General features: G+C 48.3%; 1 protein-coding gene across 3 annotated transcripts in view; it reads right to left on the bottom strand.

The window, feature by feature from the left end:
* TG (thyroglobulin) overlaps positions 1–25,249 on the bottom strand; it is a 273,445-nt gene that overhangs the window by 224,173 nt on the left and 24,023 nt on the right. For all 3 annotated transcript variants that reach the window (XM_031669772.1, XM_031669774.1, XM_031669773.1), the window contains exons 11-20: positions 22,398–22,637; positions 18,545–18,682; positions 18,084–18,161; positions 17,420–17,532; positions 15,995–16,097; positions 14,774–14,974; positions 9,488–9,700; positions 7,976–8,130; positions 3,339–3,495; positions 1,606–1,827 (exon numbers count right to left, since the gene is read on the bottom strand). In XM_031669772.1, coding sequence (XP_031525632.1) covers positions 1,606–1,827; positions 3,339–3,495; positions 7,976–8,130; positions 9,488–9,700; positions 14,774–14,974; positions 15,995–16,097; positions 17,420–17,532; positions 18,084–18,161; positions 18,545–18,682; positions 22,398–22,637 — 1,620 coding nt within the window. The remainder of the gene's footprint in view (positions 1–1,605; positions 1,828–3,338; positions 3,496–7,975; positions 8,131–9,487; positions 9,701–14,773; positions 14,975–15,994; positions 16,098–17,419; positions 17,533–18,083; positions 18,162–18,544; positions 18,683–22,397; positions 22,638–25,249) is intronic.

Below are 25,249 nucleotides of genomic sequence, written 5' to 3'. Positions count from 1 at the left end.
AACACACTCACACACATACATATGTACATCATACACGTATACATACACCATACACATATACATGCATGCACATGTATGTACATGTGCTCACACACATATACATGCATACACCAACACACATACACACTCACACACTCATACACACACCACACACACATGTTCACCCCTGCTAGTTCAGCATCAGGCGTTGAAGCCAAGGGCTTTTCACGATAGTCTGTCAACATGGGGGCAGGTGCTTTCTATGTGACTCTCCCTCTTCACAACCCTGTTTCACCCACCCTGGAGTGTCACCATCCACTCCTGCTTCTATTTCTCGTCCCCTTGGTTTGGGCAGCTCTGACAGAATGGAAAGAAAGATCACAGGCTCTGGTCCCAGAGGACCTGGGCTTACTCACCCTCTGTTAACCAGTTAGGTGAGCTAGAGTCCCTCCTCTGTGTCAGCCCCACTCCAGGCATGACAGATGTCCAATCTCATTTAATCTGAACCCCAGCTTCTTTGTCAAATGAGGAAAGGACCTGCCACCAGGGGTTACTGTAAGAGTTAAATGTTTGTGCAGGTGAATTTGAACTGCTGAATTCTCCATAAATGCTAGTGGGAAGTGGTTGTCTTTCTGTTTTCTGTGTTAGGATTTAGCTGTATCTTAAATCCAATGTGGAGTTTACAATTTGGCATAGATTTCAGAAAAGGAAAGGTCATTTGACTTTTGTGTTGCGACCAATACAAATAATTGAAAAAAAAAATAACTGAGAAACATCTTCTCTATCTCTAGCTCCATAAAAATGTCTTTCTATCTCACCCCACACAGGAGGAAGGCTTTTCATCAGGAGACCTTTGAATCTTCGGTGGTAGACATGACAAAGGTCCCCCCAAAGATATCCATGTCCCAGTCCTCAGAGTCTGTGAATATGTTAGGTTACATGGCAAAGGAGGGAAATTACCGGTGCAGATGGAATTAAGGTCACTAATTGGCTGACCTCAGAATAAGGGGAATATCCTGAATCATGCAGCTGTGTGTAGTTCTAAGGTCCTTGGAGGTAAAAGAGAGTCAGAGGAGATGTGACCAGGGAAGAGGGGTCAGAAAGCAAAAACATTGTTGGTTTTTTTGGAAGCCACCAGCCAAGAAATGTGGACAACCTCAAGAAAGTGGAAAAGGTGAGGAAACAGATTTCCCCAGGGGCCTCCAGGAGGGGTGCGGGCCCTGCCAATAGCTGGGTTTTAGCCCAGTGATGCCTGCATTGTAATTCAAACCTATAGAACTGTAAGATAATACATCTGTATTGTTTTCTGCCACAAAATTTTTGATCATTTACTATGGTAGCAACAGGAAATTAATACAACTTCCATTAAAGGAATCTGCATCGCATTCCCGTTAGGAATGGCCCCCAAACTACTTACAGGCAAAGCAAGAGCAATACAAGTGAACCTCCATCAGGAACCACTTTCCCTGAGTTTTAAAGCCCTGGGCTGATGAATGCCCATCCATTAACTACATGAATGATTCTCAGCCCTGGATGTCCAGAGTAGCCTCTCTCCAGTGCTGAGGTGGCCTTTCCCAAAGCCTTACACGGCTCCACAGGAGACGTCCAGAGAGAGAGTGGACCTACCACATCCCAGTCCGTCCTGACTGGCCTCACTTGTCAAGACTTGGTAGAATCCTTCCAAGCACCCAAACCATGTCCTGGGAGAGGTGCCAAAGTGGTCCCCTTGGAGGAAGCGGATGGTGGTGTCTGCTGGGAATGTCTTGGAATCCAGATGAAGCTGGAATGAGCCACTCTGGATCAGATCTGTGAAGCGCCCAAGGAGATCCTTGCCCACCAAGGCTCTCTCTGTAAGACACAGGATAAGGTAGAGGTCACCCCCACTGTTCTCTGTAAGGGCCAGGGAGGATCTAGGGGGCAGAGACGCCTAGAATATCCAGGCTGAAATGAGACATAGGCATCATGTGGTGTCTCATTTTATAGAGGGAGGAACTGAGGCCCAGAGAAGGGGATGGACTGACTCAAGGTCACCCAGGAGTCAGAAGCACAAGTAGGGACTCCAGTCCAGATCTCCTGGCTCCTGCCATTTCTGCGGCACCAATGCAACCTACATTGGCATAGGAGATCACATCTTCAGTCACTAGTCTAAGGTGCAAGATCCAGATACTCATCTGCCTCAACCCTTAATGAGGCACTGAACATCACTGAGCCTCAGTTTTCCCATCTGAAAAATGGCTTGGGAATGGCTCTCTTTGCACTAGGTGAGGGTCCTAGGAGAGAATGCGTGTGAAGTGGCCACTCAAAAAGAAAGCAAGGACTTGAAGAGGCAACGGGGCCTTCTGCCTCAGTGTTTAGCTAAACACTGAGAGGGCTCCAGCTGTCAAATGGTAAGTAGTTCCTAGGAAGAAAGCAGGCAAACACCATGCCAGGAGCTGGGGCAGATCCCTGCACACAGCAAACATTCTGTCTGTAACAGGCTACTGTAGAGCCAGCCCATGGCCTCCAATCTCGCTGCCTCAAGATTGAAACAAGCAATAAACATCTCATGCTTTAGCAGCTCCCAACATACCCATATTATCCAGGCTCCCTTTGGAGAAAGATAGAAGGGGGCCCCTAATTCACAGTGCTGGGGCTCCCAGAGAATTCATAATGCTTCTGAATTATTATTTAGAGGATTATGATCCTGAGAACTAGCGAATGATAGAGATGCAGTCTCCTTCCTGGCAACATTTTCCAGAAGTTCTTCCTCATAGAACAGAGGGCAAACTCCAGCCAATCCCCCCCCGGATGTTTGGCCGCCAGATGGTGGAAGAGAAAATGGAGTTGCCTCTCATTCTCTTGCCATAAATGTACGGGCTCTTTCCTACCCTACCAGAAAGCTCAGAGCTGAACACGGCACATGCCCACAGTAGCTATCATAAAATCCATTCTTCTTCTCTCTCTCCTCTGTTGACTCATCCATATCATCACTGCCCTGTTTTAAATGGTATAAGTGGTCTGAAATGCTTTACAATTGAAAGTGGACGAGACATAAGTTAAAAACCAATAAAGACTTCCCCAGCCCACACTGCTGTCCCCTTCACACATTCTGTTTCACCTCTCTGCATGCAGAAAATCAAGAGAAATATTAGAAGATGTTCATGACACAGAACCAGGCTCTTTGTTGACATTATTTAACTCTAGTGTATGATTGGCAAGAACTCTATCGATTACTATATATTTTTAAATAATTAGCTCTCCCTATAATCTTCACAGGAAGACATCATGGGCTTCTTCACTAGCTCCATTTGGCAGAAGAGAAAACTGAGACTCAGAGAGGCTGCATAGCTTATTCTAGGTACCACCACAGAAAAACATACCAATGTCATGTAAGTCAGGAAGAGAGGCCACTGGGATGTCCTCAAGCCGTGATTTCCATGTAACATTCACTCCTAAATACTCCCTGGTCAGACATCCCACCTGCACAGAGGAGTTGTCGCAGACAGGAATGGAAACTGGGGTGCCAAAAGTCTTCACCTACAAGAAGACAGACACTTTCAGCTCAAGAACACAGAGTAGAAAGCTAGTTTTGTTGGGTCCACACCAGGAACCAGAACTTGGCTTATGTTACTTCCTTCAATCCTTCTCCAACCCTACTTCAGGGGGTCAACGAATGTGACCCCCTTTTCCACACCTGAGGAAAACAAGATTCAGAGAAGTTAAATAACTTGCCCTAGTCACATGGTGTACAGAGGTATAAGTGGAGGAAGAGCAGGACTCCATGCATCCAAAGCCCAGTCACCATATTTCACTGGTGAAACAACTTTAGCCAACTCTGCAAATGTCTTCACCATACATACATTCAGTGGGACACCTCTGAACCCCTACAGCATCCACCAGCTCCTCAATGTTGACTACGCAGCCTGGTCTCTCCTCCCAGCCTAAGTGTGGGTGAGTTGTGCCCCCTGAATGTCTGTGAGTGATGTACTGCAGGCTCCTCAAGGTTGGGGAGAAAGACGGACGGTTGAGAGACCTGTTAGCCCAATGACAGTGCCAGGCTTTGGTCCAGGGTTGAACACAAGCTACTTCTCTCCCTCTTCATATCAGCCTCTTTCAAAGGGTATCTTAGTGCATTTGGATGACTATAATGAAATACCACAGACTGGGTGTCTACAACAGAACTTTATTTCTCATACTTCTGGAAGCTGAGAAGTCCAAGATCAAGATGCCAGTCATATGTGGTGAAGGTTTCTTCATAAATGTCTGTCTTCTCACTGTGTTCTCACATGGTGGAAGGGGCAAGGATCTCTCTGGGGTCTCTTTTATAAGGACACTAACCCCATTCATGAGGGCTGCACCCTCATGACCTAACACAAAATCCTCTAATACTATCATGTTGGGGATTATGGTTTGGATATGAATTTCGGGGGGACATAAGAATTCAGAAGATGGCAAAACGTAAATTCCAAGAAAGTTTATATAAAGCCCAAAGGGAAGTCAGTTTATCAAAACTTGGGTGCCTAGAGAGGGAATGGAGGGTTCTAGAAGGAAAGTGAACTCTGTCACCAATGAGTAATTCAGAGTTGATGTGGCCCTGGCCCTCAGTCTTCACCACAAAAGGCCTCACCTACCTTCTTCAGAATGCAGACAGTGCCCTGAAAGCTGGCCCCGGGGGCCCAATGCATGCAAAGCCTGAATGTCAGCATGCCATCCCTCCCAACGGCCATGGCACCCAGACCTTACTACGTGTCATACCCAGTGCCACACCCCTGGTGAAGGTAAAAACATGGATGTGGGGTGTTCATATAGTTGTCATTTAATGAGAGCCTGCTGTGTGCCAGGGGCTTATTCCCAGAAGTATTCTCAGAAGACACTGTGGCACGATTTTTGAACATGTTTTATTCATCAGGCCCTGTGTGAAGTGTTTTAAACATATTAGCTAGTTTAATCTCCAAAACAAGTCTATGGAGTTGGGACTCTTATTACCCCACATTCCAGATGGAGAATTTGCCTCTGAGAGACTGAGAAACTGCCTAAGATCCCACAGCCAGTAGGTGGTACAGTCGGGATTCAAAACTCCACTAACAACCTCCTTAGCTCTCAATGGAGGGTAAAGAGAAAGAGCTTTGGATCTGTATGTTATCTCACTTAACCTGACCCTCCAAGGTGGGTTTTCCTAACCCCATTTCACAGATGATTGACTGAGACTTGCTAAGCCTGGGAAAGGCCCAGGTCACACTGGTAGGAGTGCTGGAGCCAAGGTTTGGAGCCAGATCTATCTGACTTGAAAGTCTATGTATCATCTCCTCCTTCTGAAGAATACGACTGCCTTCTTAGAAGCTCTGACCTTAGAAGCTCTCTGTCTCATGGTCATATCCTGACACCTTGTTTAGGAAGCCATTAGGACTAGGTCCCCTGCCCGACTTCCTCCTGACCTTATCTCTGTCTTCAGCATGGTCCTCAGCTCTCCAATCCCCTGAATTACAGAACATTTTACTCCTTTCTGCATGGGATTTAATTTCCCCGTGTTGAAAACACATGTCTTCAGTCATTCCCTGCATCCAAAACTTAGTCATCTTCAACACCTCCATCTTCCCATGATGCATCACCTACTACCCAGTCCTGTGGGCTCTGTGGTCCCAATATGTCAAGATTCCTGCTGCTTCTCATGTTCTGTACTGCTGCCTGGCCCCAGGCTTCAGTGAGGACCCCTGCTCCCACCTTGAACCCCTCAAAGTCTACCCTCTATACAGTAGCTGAAGAAAACTGTAAAACTCCAATCATCCTGTCACTTTCTCAACTTCAGTGATGTCCCATCACATGCAGAATAAAACTCACCACCTTAGCCACAGCCAACAAGGCCTTGAGCCATTTTCAGCATGCACACCCCAATTTGCAGTTCCCTCTTTTGCTCTGCTCACCCATACTGGTTCCCTCAATTTTATGGCTCACACTAAGTATGTACCCATCACAGAAACTCTGACCTTCTATTTCCTCTGCAGGGGTTCCTCTCCCCCAGAACTCACAGGCCCTCAGCCTTACCTCACTCCCGTCCCTTCCAATAGCACCTCTTGGAGGCCGTTCCCTGACCTTTCTATGTAAAACCCCTCTCATCTCACCATCTTCCCTCTCAAGCAAGGCTCAGCCTGCCTTATTTCCCCTCTTAGCTGTCACTCTTACCTGACAGGTACTTGTTTAGTGCCATCTCCCCAAAGAACAAAGAGGTGATCTCGTTCACTGCTGTATCCTGAAGACTCTGTCATGAACCAAACTCTAGCCAGGCTCCTCTGAGCCCTCTTACTAGACCTCAGCCTTGATCTCAAAAGACTTGAACAAGCACTAACATTGTTTCTAACAGCTCAAGGCCAGACCCCTGGGAAGACCCTAGCCTCTCTTAAAGTGCCTGTCTAGAAAACTTAAGACTGCCAAGAGAATTCACTGTTAATTCCAGCAAACACTTGAAGATGGGGCCCCTGTCTCCAGCCTCTGTGGGAGGCTGCAATAGTACCAGTTAGCAAACCCAGATGGGTTTTACATGGACTAACTCCCTTTCCTGCTTTTTTTTAAATCTTTCGCTTTCCTGATGCTACCGAACCCCCTGTTTACCACCCCCATTCCCTCATTCTCCTTTTAAAATGCCCAGTCACCTCTGCACAAACTGAGGTTGAGTTCAGTTCATGATGAACTCTTTTCTCCACTGCAATAATATATTCCTGATTAAAATCTGTCCTAACCACTTTAACTAGTATTGGCTTTATTTACCTTCAGTGCCTAAATATATGCCTAGCCTGTAATAGGCATTCAAATATCTGTTAAATGTAGGAATGAGTCAATGAATGAATGAATAAACGAATCAATAAATTTGGTCTAGATAGACCGGGACTTATTAAGGGATGATAAATCTTGGACAACTAACTCACCTTATGTTTAGTTAATTCACTTGTAAATTGAAGGCTACTGATACCCACCAAGCAGGGTGCTGTGATGATTACAGGCAAAGAATGTAGAGCTTCTAGCATGGCACCACAAATACGGCACCCAATAATTAATAGGCATCACTGACACTGTTGTGAGTGTATTTCCTTGAATAAAAGGACAAAGCCTATTCATGCCTCTGTTTGTTTTAACAACAGTAATCTCTGTGTATTGTTTTGTAAAAAGTGTGTTCTCCAAAATTCTTTTTTATTTTTTAAATAATTTATATGATGCTCAACCCTAATGTTCTCCAAAATTCTTAACATGAGGTCCCAAAAATGAGTTGCTCTGATGATTGAACAAACTTTGAGCAGAAAAAATGATTTATTTAACTGAGCAACCTTTAAAGACTCCTTCTTTAAACACTTGTGACTTCAAATAACCAAAGCCCTCATATGTTACACAGCTGAAAAATTATATTTTATACGGTGGGATGCCTTTCCAGGTGGCATCCAATATTCTCTTCTTCTGGGGAGGATCCATACTGCCTCCTCTCGGGTTTGTTAAGAAACACATCTAACACTGTGGTGCGCAGAGTACACTGTGAGGTTTTAGCCTTCCTGCCCCATGTTCCCAAGCTCTTTCTCTATGGGTGGTGGAGGTGCTACACGATGATCACAGCTCTGTGATCAAGTCAGCCAGCCTGGCCCTACCTTCTCCTGGTTGTATGACTCTGGAACAAGTCTTCCAGCTCTCTGGTCTTCATTTTCCTCATATGCACAATAGCAATAATAATAAAGTCCCTATGAGGATTGCATTAGCTAATTTATACCACAGGATGCCCATATTAAGTGCTCAGTAAATGTTTGACATCTTTATGTAGAAAGAATGGCCAATGATGAGATGGGTATGGATTCTGCCTCTGCTGCTATGTAATTAACCTTGGCCACACTACTTCCCATTTCTGGGTATCAGTTTGTACATTGATAAAATAGTGAGGGTTGAACTCAAACCCTCAGGTTAATGTGAACCCTCAGGTTTTCTGACGCGGTAACCCTGAGTTCAGTCCAAGCCCTCACTGTGGGGAAGGCCAGGCACGTACCTGGATCTGGCAGAAGCCGCGGGCAGTCAGCTCATCCAATATGAAAACCTGAAAAGCCTGCAGCAAACCCGCATAGTCAGCACTGCACATCTTGCCCGGCGGGAGCTGGAGCTGAAAGTGCCCTTGGGTCTGGATGGTCTGCCACAGCTGGGGCCCTGCAGGCAAGCACCAGAGGTCAGCAGACAGAGGCAACAGGCCTAAGGAGTTATTTTCTTTATTTAGGTTTTCCCCTGCAAAAATAACCCTTCCTCATTTAGCTGGAAACACACAAGCACTGCCATTCGCATTGTCATTCTGAGTCTAAGTACTTTCCAGCATAACATCTTGTCTCTGAAATTACTGAGCATCCTCACAGAAAGCTCAGTCCTGCCTCATCCTCCAAACCAGGGTGCTTTACATTTTGGGGTCCTGGACATTCTCCTTGGAAAATCTTCCATGCCATCTTGCATACAGACAGGGCCACTCTATATGGTTTTTCAGGTTAAGAACAGACATCATAGTTGATGGGAGTGAATGGCATTCTCTAAGGCTGTTCAGTGCACAGCCTGAACAATCATGCACAGTGGCCTGCATTCAACTTCAGGAGCTCAAGGTTTGTGCCTCTTTTCCCCAAAGTCCTTTGCTCTAGGGTCAATTGTGACCATCCTGGTCTCGATTTCAGCATAGCCAAAGTGACAGGCCATTATTTATCCAAATCACATTTTGAATTTTCTGGATAGGCACCCTCTATAGCCCAGAGTGCTTTGCAACAAATGTTCTCCTTGACACTCTGGCATCCACCCAGAGCCTTGTGACAATCCCAGGATCTTGGTCTCCCTCCCAGATTCCCTCATGTTAAGACCTCATGTTAAGAATTCTGGAGAACATTAGGGTTGACAGTCCCAGGATCTTGGTCTCCCTCCCAGATTCCCTTCCCACTGCACTGGGTGGACCAAGTGCCAGGTCCCAGAGTGGGTTCAGTGTGTGACAAGGCAAAAGGAGCTCTGGTCAGAGCACTGGGAAAGAGGGCCGAAACTTACACAGGTTCCAGCAATCAGGATGATGCCCTACTTGGAGCAGAGTCCAGGGCCCCCTGCTAAGCCAGGCATTAGCCCTGGAAGTCCAGGTGGTCTTGGGGAGAGGCTGATGGCGCAGGGTCACTAGAGGCTGGGAGAGCAGCTCTGAGCATGTCAGCCACCTATACAGCTGTTGGAGCACTGACCTGCCCAGTATTTTTCCTGAATCCAGGACATCCCAAGAAAGTTGGAAGGATGCCAATTCTCTCAAGGAGCAGATGGTTCCAGAGAAGGCACAAAGAAAGCCTAATTCCAGGGGTCGGTCTGTGAAGGACATCTGCTCCTTCTAGAAGCAAATGCTCCATGGGACTCTCTCTCACCTCTTGGTGCCACCTGGCTTACCATGAACATGCTATATTCGGGTGGGAAAATGGAGCAACCACGCCTCCACATCTCAGTCCCAGCCCTAGCCCTGAGAGGGAGCAGGGTGCAGGATAGACGCCCTGAGGCCACTCACGTTGGCAGGCCCGGGGCTGAGGCAGCTGTGACTCCCAGCGTCTGCTCTCCAGGCTACATATCAATGGCCCCGTTGGAAACACGCTCCGGGAGCCCTGGCGGCACAGCAATTGGCACTGCTGGATGGCAGCCCCTGTGGGGCCAGAGGCTGTCTCACACAGGATTGTTCCACCAACCACCTCCAGTGTGTTGAACGGCAGCGGACACTGCGGGCCTGGGAGAAGGAAAGTGGAGCCATGGTGGGCACCTGCCCAGCCTCGGGAGGACTGAGCATGCCTGTTTGTGGGCGTCGTCTTCTCACTCACACTGGGCCCTCCTCCTCTCCCCTTCCCTGGACCTGTCAAGCTCTCAGGGCCTGGCCTGGGCCTGCTCCCCTTCCTCTCTGTCCTGCCTTCTACTTGAATGAGCCCATCTGCTCTCAGTCTTAACAGACACTTAAGCATGAATGCCTCATGTAGCTTCATGTCCAGCTCAGGCATTCTTGAGCTTCTTCTCATCTCTAAAGCCAATTAGTTACCACCTGGTCTCTCCACCTCAAAGCTCACCGTCCAGGCCTGAACTTAGTATCTGCTGCCCCTGCCTCAGTGCCCCAGGCACAAGGAGCAGTACCACCAGCCACCCAGCCATCCCAAGCCAGCAACCCGGTGGCCTTCCTGCAGGGTTCATCTCCTCTGTCTTGGTCACGGTTCACACCTGCTCCACATCTCTTCGTTCCCACCACAGCATCCTCATTTAGACATCCTTCATCTTCTGCCTGAACTACCAGCAAACACTCTTTGCCAGATTTCTGCATTTAGGCCTCACCTCCTGCCTTTCTGCTCCCACGTCCCACCCAGTCCCCGCTGCTGGCAGAGAAATTATGCCAGAGCCCAATATCAGCTCTCAACTCCCTCGTGTGCAGGTGAGCCTGTCTTCCTCTTCCCTCTCATCTCCTCCAGCTCCCCAATGCCTCCAGAAATATCTATTACTCCCTGAACACACCTCCAAGCCTTCCTTCTGCCTGCTCCTGTCTGGAAGATTCCTTTTTGACCCTCAAATATCAACTCCGTTTTCTAACACTGTCGTGGTTCTCCCAGGCAGACTTAGGTCTTCTTTCTTTTGAATTCCCAGGCCACCAGGTACAGACCTTCCTTTTGTCAATTGTTAGAACCTCTAATCAGTGGCACGCTGGTCACCCCATGGGTTGAGTCCACAGGGAAAAAGAGGGCACCTCTCCTCTGCTCACCCAGGCCGAGGCACACAGCCGCCCGAGACACAGCTCAATGAGTTAAGTAAATGGGAAAATGAGTAAATTAAAGAGCAAAACACTCAGTGTGACAATTTCACAGCAATTAGGTATTTCGTTCATTATCAGACTCAGGCAGAGTCTTTTGACCAGTATATGCGTTAAAATCTGCAGTCTGTAAGGAATATGAGGGTATTCAGGGGCTTCAAAGAGGAAGAATGACCTATTTTGACCTCCGGAACCAAACCTGGGCTTTTTTGTGAAAAGGGCAATGGTCCCTGGCCAAGATTTTGCACTGCGATTTGCAGCGGGCTTCCTGAGTTGTCTTTTACCAAGTCCCGAGTGTAAGTGGGATGGCAACAGTTTACCTGTGAGCTCTGGACCAGCCTGCAGACTGTGAATCCTGGCTCTAATATTCGCTAGTTCAGGGCCCTAGAGCAAATTAATTAGTGCCTCTGTGACCGTTTCCTCGCCCATTAAATGATGAAGATGGCAATAATGCCTACCTCCTAGTAGGAGTATTTACTTAAAAACTACTACGGGATGTGTAGTACGTGGCAGGTGCACCATTAAGAGCTCTACTAATATCAGTTCATATAATGTTCCCCACAACCCTATGGGATAGGTCCCATTATCCCTATACGAACGCCAATTCTGAGGTACACAGAGGCTGAATGCCTCTTCTGTGGTCAGACAGCTAGTAAACAGAAAAATCAGGATTTGAACCCCATTATCTTTGCCCCAGAATCCACATCCTCTACCAGTGTGCTAGATGCATGTGTGTACATAGGTAAGAGGTGGGGTGTCAATGAGTGTGTAAGCATCCTTCCCATCTCAGTGAATACAGGTTTCCCCTCTTATCCCACAGGAATGGTCTGCACCTGTGGTTTTTCTGTTTTCAATTTTTTTACTCTCCCTTGTCTTTTGGTAGTGGGCCAGTGAGCGATCTGATTTGACTAGAAAGGGGTTTTCCTCCTGGGGTCACAAACGTCACCTAGGACACTGACGCTTCTCTTACCAGGGCTCCTACCCTCCCCAGCAGACCTGTTTTCCCACAGCCTTATTCCCCACGTCACTGAAATGAAGAGACTCCCTGGTTGTGGAACAACCCAGCTGGCCCCCACAGCCAGGGAAGAGTGGCTAAGGAGAGAAGGAAGAAGTACAGAAACCAAAATTAACTGAATACCCACAGTGGGCCCAGCCTCAGAGAGTACACTTCACATCTTTAATTTCATGAAATCCTTCCAAAATTATACCACTGGGAGCCCTTATTGCTGTTTTAGAGATGAGGAAAACAGAGGCTCAAGGGAGTTAAGTGGCTCACCTGGGGACATGGGTTGGTGATTGGACTAGAAGCCAGACCTGCTCGCTCCCACCTGCCATCTTACAAGAGCTTGCGAGCACTGCCTGTCTTCGGTATGCCAGGACTGCCCAAGGGCCTCCCAGGCATTGACTCCATCTTCACAGCAATTCTGTGGGGCTGGACTGTTATCAGCCTGTCCTGCAGATGAGGCCCCTGAAGCCTAGAGAGCTTAACTTTGCCACCCAAAGCCCAACACCAGCAAGTGTTGTGCTCTGAGCTACCAGGCTAATGCCCACCGGAGGCAGGATTTTCCATGAATATGACATTGGATACAGAGAGGGGCAACTTGGTATCTGTGCAAGTCCAGCCCCTAAGTAATACCAGCAAAAATAGTAATAATATGTACTTATTAAGTGTATTAGTAATTCCAGTGCTCAACAGTTTACAGAGATTGTCTTAATCAGTGCTAATAATGACTCAAATAGCTACTATTCTCCTGGCCACTGACATCCAGAGAGATTAGGGGACCAGCCCAAGGTCACCTGGCAAGTGAGTGGTGGAGCTGCCATTCAAGCCTGACTATCTGCCCCCTGCCTCTCCTTCACGGTCTGCAGTGAGTCAGCAGGAAGAGGTTTGGGCGTCTCATATTAACACCATCCTCCCGGTGCACTGAGCATGGTCAGCCTCTGGCCTCAACTCCAGGACCCCAGGACTATTTCACTCTCCTGTGTTTAAATGAATGGTGTTTCTTGGTTCCTGATCACATGACCAGGAACCTGGTCCCTTTAATTGGGCAATGTCCCAAATTACCGACTATATTAAATCGCTCAGCTTTGCCCAAACTCCCTTGCCCTGCTGTAGAATTGGAAGAGACCAATGCTGGCTGTCCCACCACCGCCCATCCCATCTGCACCTACATGGGGCAGAAGTGGCCTGCCATGCCCGGCAAGAATTAGGAATCTTTCTAGACTTCCAGCCCAATCCCAAAGGCCAGTGGGGTCAGAAGAGTAGGTGAGCACCTACCAAACCCACGATGAAGCCTTTACAAATGTTAGCTCCCCAGTCTTACAAACAACTCAGCCAATGAAGAACTGCTCCCTTATAAGAAGAGGAGGCCAAAGCTCTTCGTTTGGACATACTTATCTTTTTTCTTTCTTCATTCAAGAAAGTCACTAAATGACCTTCTGGAGCCTTCCTCCTGTCTTCTTCTGAAGCCCTTACAGCTGTAAAGCACAGGGTTTCATCAGCAGGACTCCGGGTTAAATCCTGGCTGCTCCACTTACTAACTGTGTGACTTTGGACATGTTCATGAACCTCTCTGAGCCTCAGCTCTGCCATCTGAAAAATGGGGAGATAGGAGACCTCTATCTATTTACCTGCATTGCTGGACGGCAAAAAATGGGATAAGGGATGTGAAAAGCACCTTTGAACAGGTGATCTGTACACAGGAGCTATATCATGGAGTCCCACATGGCCAAGCCACATAGAGTCTTCCTAAGCACTAAAGGAACTGTGCTCCAGATGTGTTCCTGGAGGAGACCACACCGGTCTGTGTCCTGGGTCTCAGTGCAGACCACTCCTAGACCTGGAAGTTGAATGTTGATTTTGTCTGACTTAAGGTGGATCCTTCACTTCTCTCCTTATTTCAGAAGCACAGGGCGGGCAGTTGCACTCATATTTATCTACAGAGCACCTACTGTGTATCCTGCATGGTAATAGCAGCTGAGAGTCACAAAGATGTGGACGAAGCAGGGCCCCATGCAGAGGGGAGCAAAACAGGACTTGGGGGAAACGGTGTGTGGTAAGAGCCTTGGGCACAGCACAGGTTCAGGGCAGGAGGGAGTACGGACAAAACTGGAAAGCAGCCCCCGCAAAGAGAGTGGAGACACTCTTCCCTCCCACCCCTGCTCCTGAGGCTCCTCCCATCTCTTTACAACTACCAACCAGAAGCATCACTAGACCTAATTAAATTTCCCTGCAGTTCCAAAATGTTGCTTAGAGATTAGAAAATAAAAATAAAGAAAGAATAAGAACATCAAAAGAAAGGCAACTGCGGCAAACTCAGAATCATTTAGCACAGTATTTTGCAACTCTGCCATACCCACCACCCCAATTTGTAATAAGTATTTTGCAATGTCTCTATTTCCTGCCCTGAAAAGAAATTCACAGATAGTCTAACCCACTTGCTCACATAAATTTAAAAATGACTGTAATGTCCTGTGACTTGAGCAGATTGGAGAAATAAAAGGTTAAAAACTGATAACAATATATTTTAATATTTAACAATATAGTTCAACATTCTATATATTGATGGGATATATATTTCAATATTTGACATTCACTAAATTTTTTAAACTAGAAATAAAAATAAACAAGTCAACACCTCCACAAATTCCTGAAGGGCCCCAGTGAGGATGGAACCATGACACTGAGATCCTGCAACCACGGTCCTTCTCCCCATCTGAGGACACAGAGAATAAGACCCAAAACTCCTGGGCAGGACAGCCCCCAAGCTTCTTGAGGTGCCAGTTCCAGAAGTTCCCTGCCCAGGCTCTTTCTGACTTCAGTTCCCAGAAGAAGCGTCTTCAGGAAGTAGATGTAGGTTTTCACACGAAGGGACTCAACCACAACTCCATCCCTCCTGCACTTCCTGTCTCCCCTCCCACCCCCGCCTTCCCAGCTTCTCTAGAACTTCACTCAGTCTGGATCAAAGAACAGATACGCAGGCCTTGTCTTTCCCCCAGGGGGTCATGACTTACTCTCACAGGCGGGCTGGCTCCCGGCCACGCGCGTCTCAGGCACCTCTTCTCCACTGTCCGTGACACACCAGCAGCTGCCCTGGGCCTGGTCGCATTGCACTGGGGAAAAGCCCCCATCCTCTTCCCTGCAGGCTGGGACATAGCCTGAGCCAACTCTCCTGGAGAGGACTCCACTCTTGAGCACATTGCAGAGGCTTGGGCCTGACACAGAGACAAGCCAGATGAGCTGGGGACCCGGTGACCACTCCCTGCTCAGATGCCCAATCACCCTCCCCACCACCCATGGCCACCCTCAGCCCACCTGCCTGCAGGGTCTTCCAGGGGTCTGGGGCTGCCTCCCCACCAGGAGGTTGAATGACAACAAGGCAAAGACTAGGCCTGGCTCAGCCCTGTACTGTCTCCCCTCCACTTCCTGCCCTCAAGTAGCTTAGAGTCTTAAAGGAGAGTTAACAAGTACGTGAGCAGGTACAGTTCTGTGAAATAAAGGCAACAATAGTGCAGTGTAGGAGCCTATGGAGGAAGACAGAGGCCAGCAGAGGCTTCCTGGAGGGACAGATGTGTGGTCTGAGCAAAAATTTGTCAAGTAAGGGGTGGGGAGGGGATAGACGGACATATTGCAGGTGGCACAGCCAGAACGCCTGAAGGCCCAGGTGGAAGAAAGTGTCTTCATTTTTCAAAAGTCTGACCAGAATTTATCACAGCTGCACCCTGAAGCACAACTGGTGGAGAAGAACGAGAAGCCGAAGAAGACACACCAGAACAAGACGTGTAGGGCCCTCGAGTCACGCCAGGGAGCTCGAGCATGGCCCCGAGGACAATGGGAGCATTCGTGGTGTTTCGGCAGAAGAGGAACATCTGCATATCATCCTTTGGGGACATCACCTGGGTTTCACCGTGGAAACCGGATTGTAGAGCCACACATCCGCCCAGCCCTCCAAAGCCCTAGGACCCCCTTTGATGGGAACCAATGTTAGTTTGCACTTCTCAGACACAAAGCACAGCCTGCTCCCTACCACGTTTGCTTCTCCCAAGAACCGGCAGAAGTGGGGGAATGTTGCCCCTATTTCATAGACGAGAAAACTGAGGCATAGTGAGGCCAGCAGCTGCGCCCCCACTGCTATGGAAGAGGCAGAGCTAGGACATGAAGCCAGCTCTTTGGACTCCACGCTCAGTGCCCCACAGAAGAGGTGAGAAGCCACGCTGGGAGGGGCTGCCACTCACACTGGGCACTGCTGTTCGAGCCAGGCAGCAACTCTTCTCCTGATGCAGGGTCTACGCACCAGGTGCCACCCTCTGATGCCTGCAGCCTGTCATACTCTCCTGTCTGAGACAAAGCCAAGGTCATGTCAGTCACTGTGGGCAAGACGCTCTAGTGGCAAACCTGCTGCTGGCAGATGTCAAAAGTGTCCCTTCCAAAACAACAGGTGATGGCTTTTCCACATGGAGAGAGGTGGAGGTGGGGAGAGGTGCTCTCCTGTTCCCAGTCCTTTACGTGCATCATTTGATTGATGGCTACAACAGCCTCGTGAGGCATAGACAATGGTTCTCCCACTTTTGGGTGGGGGAAACTGAAGCTCTCTCAGAGAGGGAAAGTGGGGCATCACCTCACAGCTGGTGAGTGAGAGGCAGGTCAGGTCCAGGCCCAAACCCATCTAGACCCAAAGCCTAGCCATGCTCCTGGACCAGCCTCACTAATTCCAGAAATGATTTTGACAAGCACTAGAATCTCCACAGGAACTGGCCTTGCAAATCACACCTCAGCGTGCCTCTAAGCTCCGCTCTGGAATCACTTTTCCCACCGTTGGACACTGTGGCTTCTACCTCTCCTTCTCTCTGTGTAAGCATCAGTGCCCAGGAAGAAGCAGAATTGTATTCCAACAGTAGGTGCTTTCCAGCCAAGATAAAAAAAACTAAATGATATTGACAATTTCTCTACGAAACGATTCTTAAGTGGGTCCATGTTTACAGTACCAAACAATAATAAGGAAACTTTTGCTTAGCACTGTACAGTTTCATGAGTTTCAACACTGCTGTTTCATCTGCTTCTCATCAAGTCCTTGGAAGCTGAGCAGAGTGGGTGGTGGTGTTCCCACCATCTTATTTTAGAAAAAGGACACTGAGGCCCAGAGACTTCCCTCACTTGGCAAGAAAGTGGTTAAGTTCTGGGCATAAATTCTTTCTCTAGGAGCTCTACATCAGTACTTCGCTGAATTATGAGTTGTTACAATCACCCCGGGAGCTTGGGGAGGGAAAGAGGCTGGTGTCCTCCGTGTGTTGAGAACCTGGGATGCAGTGAGCACAGGGCCTTGGCCAAGATGCCTTTAGGAGAAACATGATAGCATGTTTTGTTTATTTTTCAAAGAGTTGTTATGAAAGATATTTCCTTGGAATCTCAAAACAATCCTAGCATTAGCTAGGACAAAATGTGGCCTGATCTTATGATTAAACAAAACAAACTGGGACACAGAAAAGGTAAGTAAATGGACCAAGGTCACAGAACCAGGTTCTAGCAGGCCCAGACAAACACGCAGGCTGAGAACGCCATGTGAGCTTTTAACTAAGCTGAATGTATTGAACAAGAAGAAAAATCATCTTCAACCAGTGGGGACAAGTCTCGGCTCCAATCCTGTGCTTCCAGACCCTTACCTCTAGGCAGGCTGGGATGAACAGGTCTTTTGGAGATGGGTTTCCTCGGGATCTAGCCTGTTTCCAGCTGGAAAGCAACCCACTGGTTCGAGATTTCATGCAGGTTGTCGGGCCTGTGGGAGACAGAGGTGTTCATAAAGGACTGGTCGTGGGAGCCAAGGGAAAGAGGGGATCCCAGGTTGACCCCAGGTTTCAGGGTCATGGGCCTGGGTGAATGCAGGTGCTCTTCACAGAGAGGTAGAACCTCAGAGGACAAAGACTCATGTGGGACATGCCAGCTTTGAGATGTCAAGTGGACTGCGGATTACACACTGTTGAGCCTCAGGAGAGGGGTTGGGGCTGCAGGTTCAGATGTGAGGCAGTTGCTGAAACTATAGGAGTGGCTGAAACTGCCTAGCAGGTGTACAGAGTGGGAGAACCAGGGTTCCTTCAAAAGTCTCAGCTGTTTCTTTCCACCTGCAAAGCTGTGAGCCTTCCAACTAGGAAGGGCCAAGGTCAGTGCAAGCTTGCAGGCCTGGAGACTTGGGAAATGCATCCGGCTGCGCCCAGGGCCTAGCTGAAGGGCTGAGCCATGGAGTCTCCAGCGGCTGGGCAACCACAGCTGACTAGGCCAGTGATGCCCATCAATGGGGGTCAGAAGGAGAGCTCTGCTGGCTTTACTTACACTGTGGAATCTGCAGAGAGCGGGCAGTCAGTGAGGCAGGGATGAATCCTCCTTTCTCATCTACACACCAGCAGTGCCCTGGAAAAGAGCCAAGGAGAGGACATTCAGGAATTGCACTAGGAACTTACCCCAGAGGGTCCCATAAACAACTTTCCTTCTTCACTCACAGCAGTGCAAGCCTGGTCGCCTTCTGTCCCCAGTCTAGACCCCCAGTTGGACATTGTCCACAATCACTCTGATGCCCCAGCAACCACCCACTTGTCTTTCAGGCTGGTAGAAGGTCGCTGCTCCTGTTACACAGGTGAGATAACTGGAGGCCAGAGAAGCTAAGGAATTTGTCACCAGCTGCTAAAGAGGAGCCCAAGAGTCCAGCTCATTTGCCTCCCGGTGTGGGGCTCTGTCCTCTAAAATAAAAAAAAGGGGTGTCACTTGGCCACCTGAAGGTGCCTATCCCTCCTTACCAGTCCCAGTGTGGCACTGCACAGGCTCCCAACTTCCGAACGCATCACATTGTGGCACGTAGGGGCCCAACCGCAGAAGGGCAGATGCTCCAGCCGAGTCGTCCAGGGAAAAGCGGCATCTCTGATAGAAGCTTAAGGCTGGAGTCAGGGAAGGAGAAAAGCAGAATATGACCACCTGCTCTGTGTGGGCTCTGTTGCTGAGAACAACCGCATATGTCCTGGTTCCAACATAAGGAGGCCTTCTTATTTATTTATTTATTTGACAAACATTTCAACCCACAGTATTACAGAGGCTCCTTGCACAGTAGGCAGACACTCAACAGATTGTCCTTTAAGAATAACACAGGCTGCAGCTTGAAAGAATATTATAGTAGACCTGTACAATAACTTCCATACAGAAATAATTAGGTCAGTGAAGTGTCTTCAGGCACATGAGATAATAGTAATAATAGATAGGCTCTATACTCATATGTTAAGTGTGAGGCACTAGCTAAATACATACCTTAGTTAATTTAATCCTCATAGCAATCTAGAAGAAATGTCATATTATCCTATTTAACAAATGAGAAAACTGAGACACAGATGGATTAAGCAACTTAACCAAGGGTTCATAGCCAGAAAGGGGAGGGGTTGGCCTTGGAACACAAGAGGGCAATCAATGTCAGCTACCCTCATAGGTTTCCCTACCAAACTCCTACAGTTTAGTTTTTAACCCCCTTTGAATCTTTGATATCCATAAAAATAGTATCAGATCTTCACAGCGGCTCCATGAAGCCAGAACTTTTACCCCAGGTGAGGATACAGAGGCTCAGTGAGAGAGCTTGTATGTTGAACCACCAGCCACCCTACTAATGAAACTGCACCTGCACCCACCCTCAGCTTTGAGCATGGCTTTCCCCACCACCAACGTAGTACATAGTATACTCATTTATTGTGTTAGATTTGTCTCCTCTGCACTAGCATTTAAGCTCTTTGGTGCAGAGATTTGTGTTTATTTTGCAAACAGAGGGGTGTCTGGCTCATATTAGGCACTCAAGAAATCACTGATTGGGAAAAAAGAGTGAATGAATGAATGTATGAGGGAGAGAGGAAGAAGCAAGGATGGGCAGCTGGTGGGACACACATCAGCTTGGTCTGGGTCTTACCAGGCTCAGTCTGATTTGCCCCGACCACCACCCTCCTCCTAGGTGGCCATGAACTGTCACCTGAGCCCTTTCTCCACTCCTGCTGGCACTTGGGGCAGGTTGGGGTTCCTCACCAGGATCCTGGAGGCAGAATGGGTACGTCTGCGGCAGCGCTGTTGGCAGTCACCTGCAGCCCATTGGGACAGTTCTCCCCACTCCCCACCTTTCAGAAACAGGCTTCATGGCTCCAGACAGGAGAGCCTGCAGATCCAAGGATGCCACCAACTCACAGTCTCAGAGCCCATCTGGAGACACCAGGACCCACCTCTGAAGCAGCCCGGTAGAGTAGACTGTGTTCTGGAGTCTGCCAGGCCTCCTTCTGAATCCCGGCACTGCGCCTCCTAACTGTGATCACGAACAAGTTGCCCAACCTCTCTAAGCCTCAGTTTCCTCATCTGTGGACTGGGTCTAACACTCACCTAACAGGGCAACTGTGATATTTACATCAAAGGAGCTGACAGGCATTAAGCACCAAGTGCTTGCCAGACCCAGCTGTGTGCATGTACTCCCGTGGCCTTCGCCACCCTCATTAGGCCCTCAGACATGGCTCCCATGTTCTAGTGGTCAAAGGCACTTTGCTCTGGGCCCTCAATCCCCAGACTCTCAGGGAAAAGACCTGGCCTGGTCCTCTATGCTCCCTTCCTCTTTTCTCTACAAGCTCAGACATGCAAAGCTGAGCATGTGGTTACTTGGAGAGGAACTTCTAAGCTCGACTTCTAAAGAAAATGCCGTCGTGCCATTCAATGACTAATATCAACAGCACCAGCGACGTTGCCTCCCCTTTCTCGACGTTTCCCTCCCTGACCAAAGCAGTCACAACTGAAGGGGCATCAATCCCAGTTCTCTCTTTGATTACCTCAAATCCTGTCTTTGTACAAAAATGTAAAACAACAGGGTTCTTCCCAAAAGCAGAAGTCTCCGAGTCTCTGAGGAACAGAGAAAAGCAGTGTCTAGGCATAGGGTGAGGGTAGTGGACGGAAGAGAGAGAAAGAAGGGAGGAAGGAAGCAACAAGGATGGTTAACCACCATCTACTGAGCTCCTGGTAGGTGTCAGGCACTGTGCCACGCACCAGGGATATGGAAAGAATAAGACACAGTGCCTTGTCCTCCAGAAGAGACGTCTAGTGAGAGAGAGAAGCAGGAAACCAAGATGGCATGCGTGAGATTGTCACATGGTATTAGGAGAACAAAGATCACTGAGACCCAATCCCATGCTGGCAGTAGACACCCTGGAGTGCCTGCTGGAGGGGATGGGAAGGCAGGGAGCTGCCCTCCTGCTGGAGGGATTCTCTTTGACTTGGAGAAGATGTTGTCATGGGAGGACTGCTTTGCTGTTTGGTAACTCAAGTCTGGAAAGCTAGACAGGGAATCAGCTGAGACCATTTGACAGGGATGTGGATCCTGAGTAAGATTCAAAGACAGATGAATCATTTGTCCTTGTCAAGTTGATGTGGGGTCAGTGAGAAAACTTGGAAGGGACCTGCTCTCCTGCTGGAGCAGCTGTGAGGTCATGGATGAAGAACAAGGGCTCTAGGATGAGGCAGAGCTAGGCACCGACCTCAGCAATACCTGGAATTTGCCCAGCAGGGAACAGGAGAGCTAAGAGGATGAGCTGGAGGACCAGGTCTCTGGGCTTCCCATCCAGGCCCACTGGTTATCAGTTGTGTGAATTCGGGAAAGTGACTTAACCTCAAACTCCGTTTCCCCATATGCAAAGAATTGTGGATCGCGATTATACCATCATTCTCCTGGAGCTGTTACAGGATTAAATTTGAAGATCTGATAATCTACTTAGCACAGTAAGTGCCTGCTCAAAGGTGAGGTTAGAATATTGTTTAGCCGGTGGAGGGCTGTGACTCATGCCTGTAATCCCGGCACTTTGGGAGGCCAAGGCAGACGGATCAATTGAAGTCAGGAGTTTGAGACCAGCCTGGCCAACATGGTGAAATCCCGTCTCTACTAAAAATGTGCAAATATTAGTTGGGCATGGTGGCGCACACCTGTAGTCCCAGCTACTCGGGTGGATGAGGTGGGAGGATCGCTTGAGCCCAGGAGTTCGAGGCTGTGGTGAGCTATGATTGTACCACTGCGCCCCAGCCTGGGCGACAGAGCAAGACGCCATCATAAAAAAAAAAAGAATATTGTTCAGCTGTTATTATAGACCAGAGGACTGCAGGCTCCCTGAGCTTACGCCTCTGTCGCATGCGGGTAGTAATTCCTGCTTTTTGGAGTTACTCTCAGGATCAGATGAGATCAACGAGTCATAGTTCTTCAATATTGAGGCTTCCTCTCCCCTCCCCCTGTGTGGTGTTCGTGAATCCCTGGAAATGGAGGGAAGCTTTGGTGCAGGCCATGGGGATTGTATGAGCATTCAGGGGCTTGGGTCCCTCACATTTTAACAAGAATTTTTGGGCTTTGTGGGAGCGGCAGGTGCCATCTGAAACCTGCCCTAGGGTAGATTCGCTGGAGAATGAGGGAGCATTTTAGAGACGGGTGCAGCATTCCAGCGTTGACTGGCGCCCCCAAACCACTTTGCCTTTTCTTCCCGTGAACCCACCAGCCTGGGGAAGCCAAACCACAAAGTCCTAAGCATGACTGAGGAGAGACTAATTTAAGCTCCTGTTTTTCCAAAGGGATGCAGTAAGAAAGCGGAACGGCACCGCACTTACTAGACTGAGCCGCCAGGCGAATGGCGTAATCACTCCCGCGCAGAAACTGCTCCGCCAGAGCCTCCCGGAGTGGGAAGAGTGGAGGAAGGCCGAGGTCCTCATTCCTCAGCCGGATTCCCTTGGCCACCAGGAAACTCTCCCCCAGAGGGAACCGAGAACTGTTGGAAGCTGAGACAATCTCTTCCGTTTCCCTAATGAACTGCAGTACAAGGAGCTTCGCTTCCTCACAGGAGCCAGGACCTAGGCGGATAAAAATATCCCAGATGGACTCACTCACCACGTGGACCTCCCTCTGACTCCCATGAAGCATGTGTACCCACATACACACACACACACACACACACACACACCCCACACACTACACACATACCACACACACCACACACCACATGCCACACACATACACGCCACACACACACCACACACACAACACACACAACACACACTACACACATACCACACACACACACACACACCCCACACACTATACACATAGCACACACACACCACACACATGCCACACACATACACACCACACACACACACCACACACACAACACACACAACACACAACACACACACACAACATACACATACACACCACCCCCTCACACTACACACATACACACCAAAACACACCCCACACACACATACACACCACACGCACACCACACACACACCACACAACACACACATCACTCCCTCACACTACACACATACACACCACATACCACACACATACACACCAACCCCCACACACTACATACATACACAGCACAAACACACCACACACACACACCCCCCACATACACAGTATGCACATACAGATCACGATACACCACACATACACGTACATACACACCACCCCAAACACACCACACATATACACGTACACACAAACACCACAAACACACCACATACATACACACACCACACACCAAATACCACACACATACATACCCCACACACACCACACACACTACACACATAGAGATCACATACACACCACTCCCGCACACAACACACAAACACCACACACACATACACACACACTACACACACCACAACCATACCCACCACACACACAACCACACACACCACACACATACACACACATACACACTCCCCCACACCACACATACACACACAAATACACACCACACACACCACACACACACATGAACACCACACACACACCACCCCAAAACACACACCACCCACATACACATACACACACGACACACACAGACACATCACACACACCATACACATATACCACACACATACACACCACACACACCACCCACATATGCACCATACACACACAACCACACACATACACACCACACACAGTACACACACACCACACCATACACACACACACATGCACACTACACACACACCACACACAGACACACACCACACACATACATATACACACACACACCACCCTCATATACACACATACACACACCACACATACCCACACACCACAAACACCACACATGCACATACCACACACAAAAACTCACACACCATAACCCATATAGAAACACACACACCTCATAAACACCACACACACATACATAAACATACACCCACCACACCACACACACACATACACACACTACACACATTGTGCCACACATGTATTTTGTCCTTCTTTCAGCAGCTTCTTCCATCACCTTGAATATTCCCTTATTTTGCCTCCACACACTCATTCAGTCACCATTTGTGGAGGGCCCACTGCGTAAGATGAGTATAGCTCATATTTGCTCCATGCTGTGCATCATTCTGAGCACATCTACACAATCTAATCGATGCAACAGCCCAATAAAATATTCTTATTCTCATGCTATGAATGAGAAACTGAGGCATGGAGAAGTCATATAATGTAAACAAGCTCCCAGCTAGCAAGTAGCTGATTCAGAATTTCAATCTAGACAGTCTCACTCTGGGAATAGTGATCTTGACTAGCTCTCTCTAACGAAGGATAGACAGATGATGGATGGATGGATGCATGGACAGATGGATAGATGGATGGATGGATGGATCGATGGATGGATATCAAAAGTTGAAGGGAGGCACTGTAGGTTAGTAGAGAGTTATTCCTGTGAAGCGGAAAGAGCGTGGCACTCACATACCTTTGGGTTCTATTTTTGGGTCATTTATTAGTTGTGCAACCATGGATAATGCACTTAACTTCTCTGAGTTTCAGCCTCCTGATCTGTGCAATGGGAAATATTGGGGCCTCTAGTCCATGGGGTTTTGTAATGAGCCTTTGAAGTGTTGCAGTTGAAGTGCTTGGCACAGCATCTGGCACATGCTGTCCTTGGCATTGTCACTTAGCAAAATCCACCCTCGCCATATTTACTTAAAACATCACATTGTGAATTCAACAGTGGGGGTGTCACCAGATTCTTTTGATAGCATGGGATCAACAGAAAACAAAAGACTTTGACTTCCAGAATGTGAAGTTATTGTTTTCTTGTTCAAAAGGATATTATCAAATAATTTATTCTATTAATCCCAGGGATTTTGAATCTCTGAAGCAAAAACTCACACTTAAAAACCTCGGCTTGCTCTCCATTTCTTCCAGGATAAAGTGAAAATCTACAACTGGGCACATAAGATCTTTTCAAATCTGTCCCCAGCTGTATGCAGTGGTTCACGCCTGTCATCCTAGCACTTTGGGAGGCCGAGGCAGACAGATCACTTGAGCCCAGGAGTTCAAGACCAGCCTGGGCAACATGGTAAAACCCCGTCTCTACAAGAAATGCAAAAATTAGCTGGGCGTGATGGCACATGCTTGTAGTCCCAGCTACTTGAGAGCCTGAGGTGGCAGGATCACT

This window comes from Papio anubis, chromosome 8 (genome assembly GCF_008728515.1).
Source record: "Papio anubis isolate 15944 chromosome 8, Panubis1.0, whole genome shotgun sequence".
NCBI classification, from domain to species: Eukaryota; Metazoa; Chordata; class Mammalia; order Primates; family Cercopithecidae; genus Papio; species Papio anubis.
Note: the sequence above shows the minus strand (reverse complement) of the source record. Positions and strands in the feature narration are given on the sequence as shown.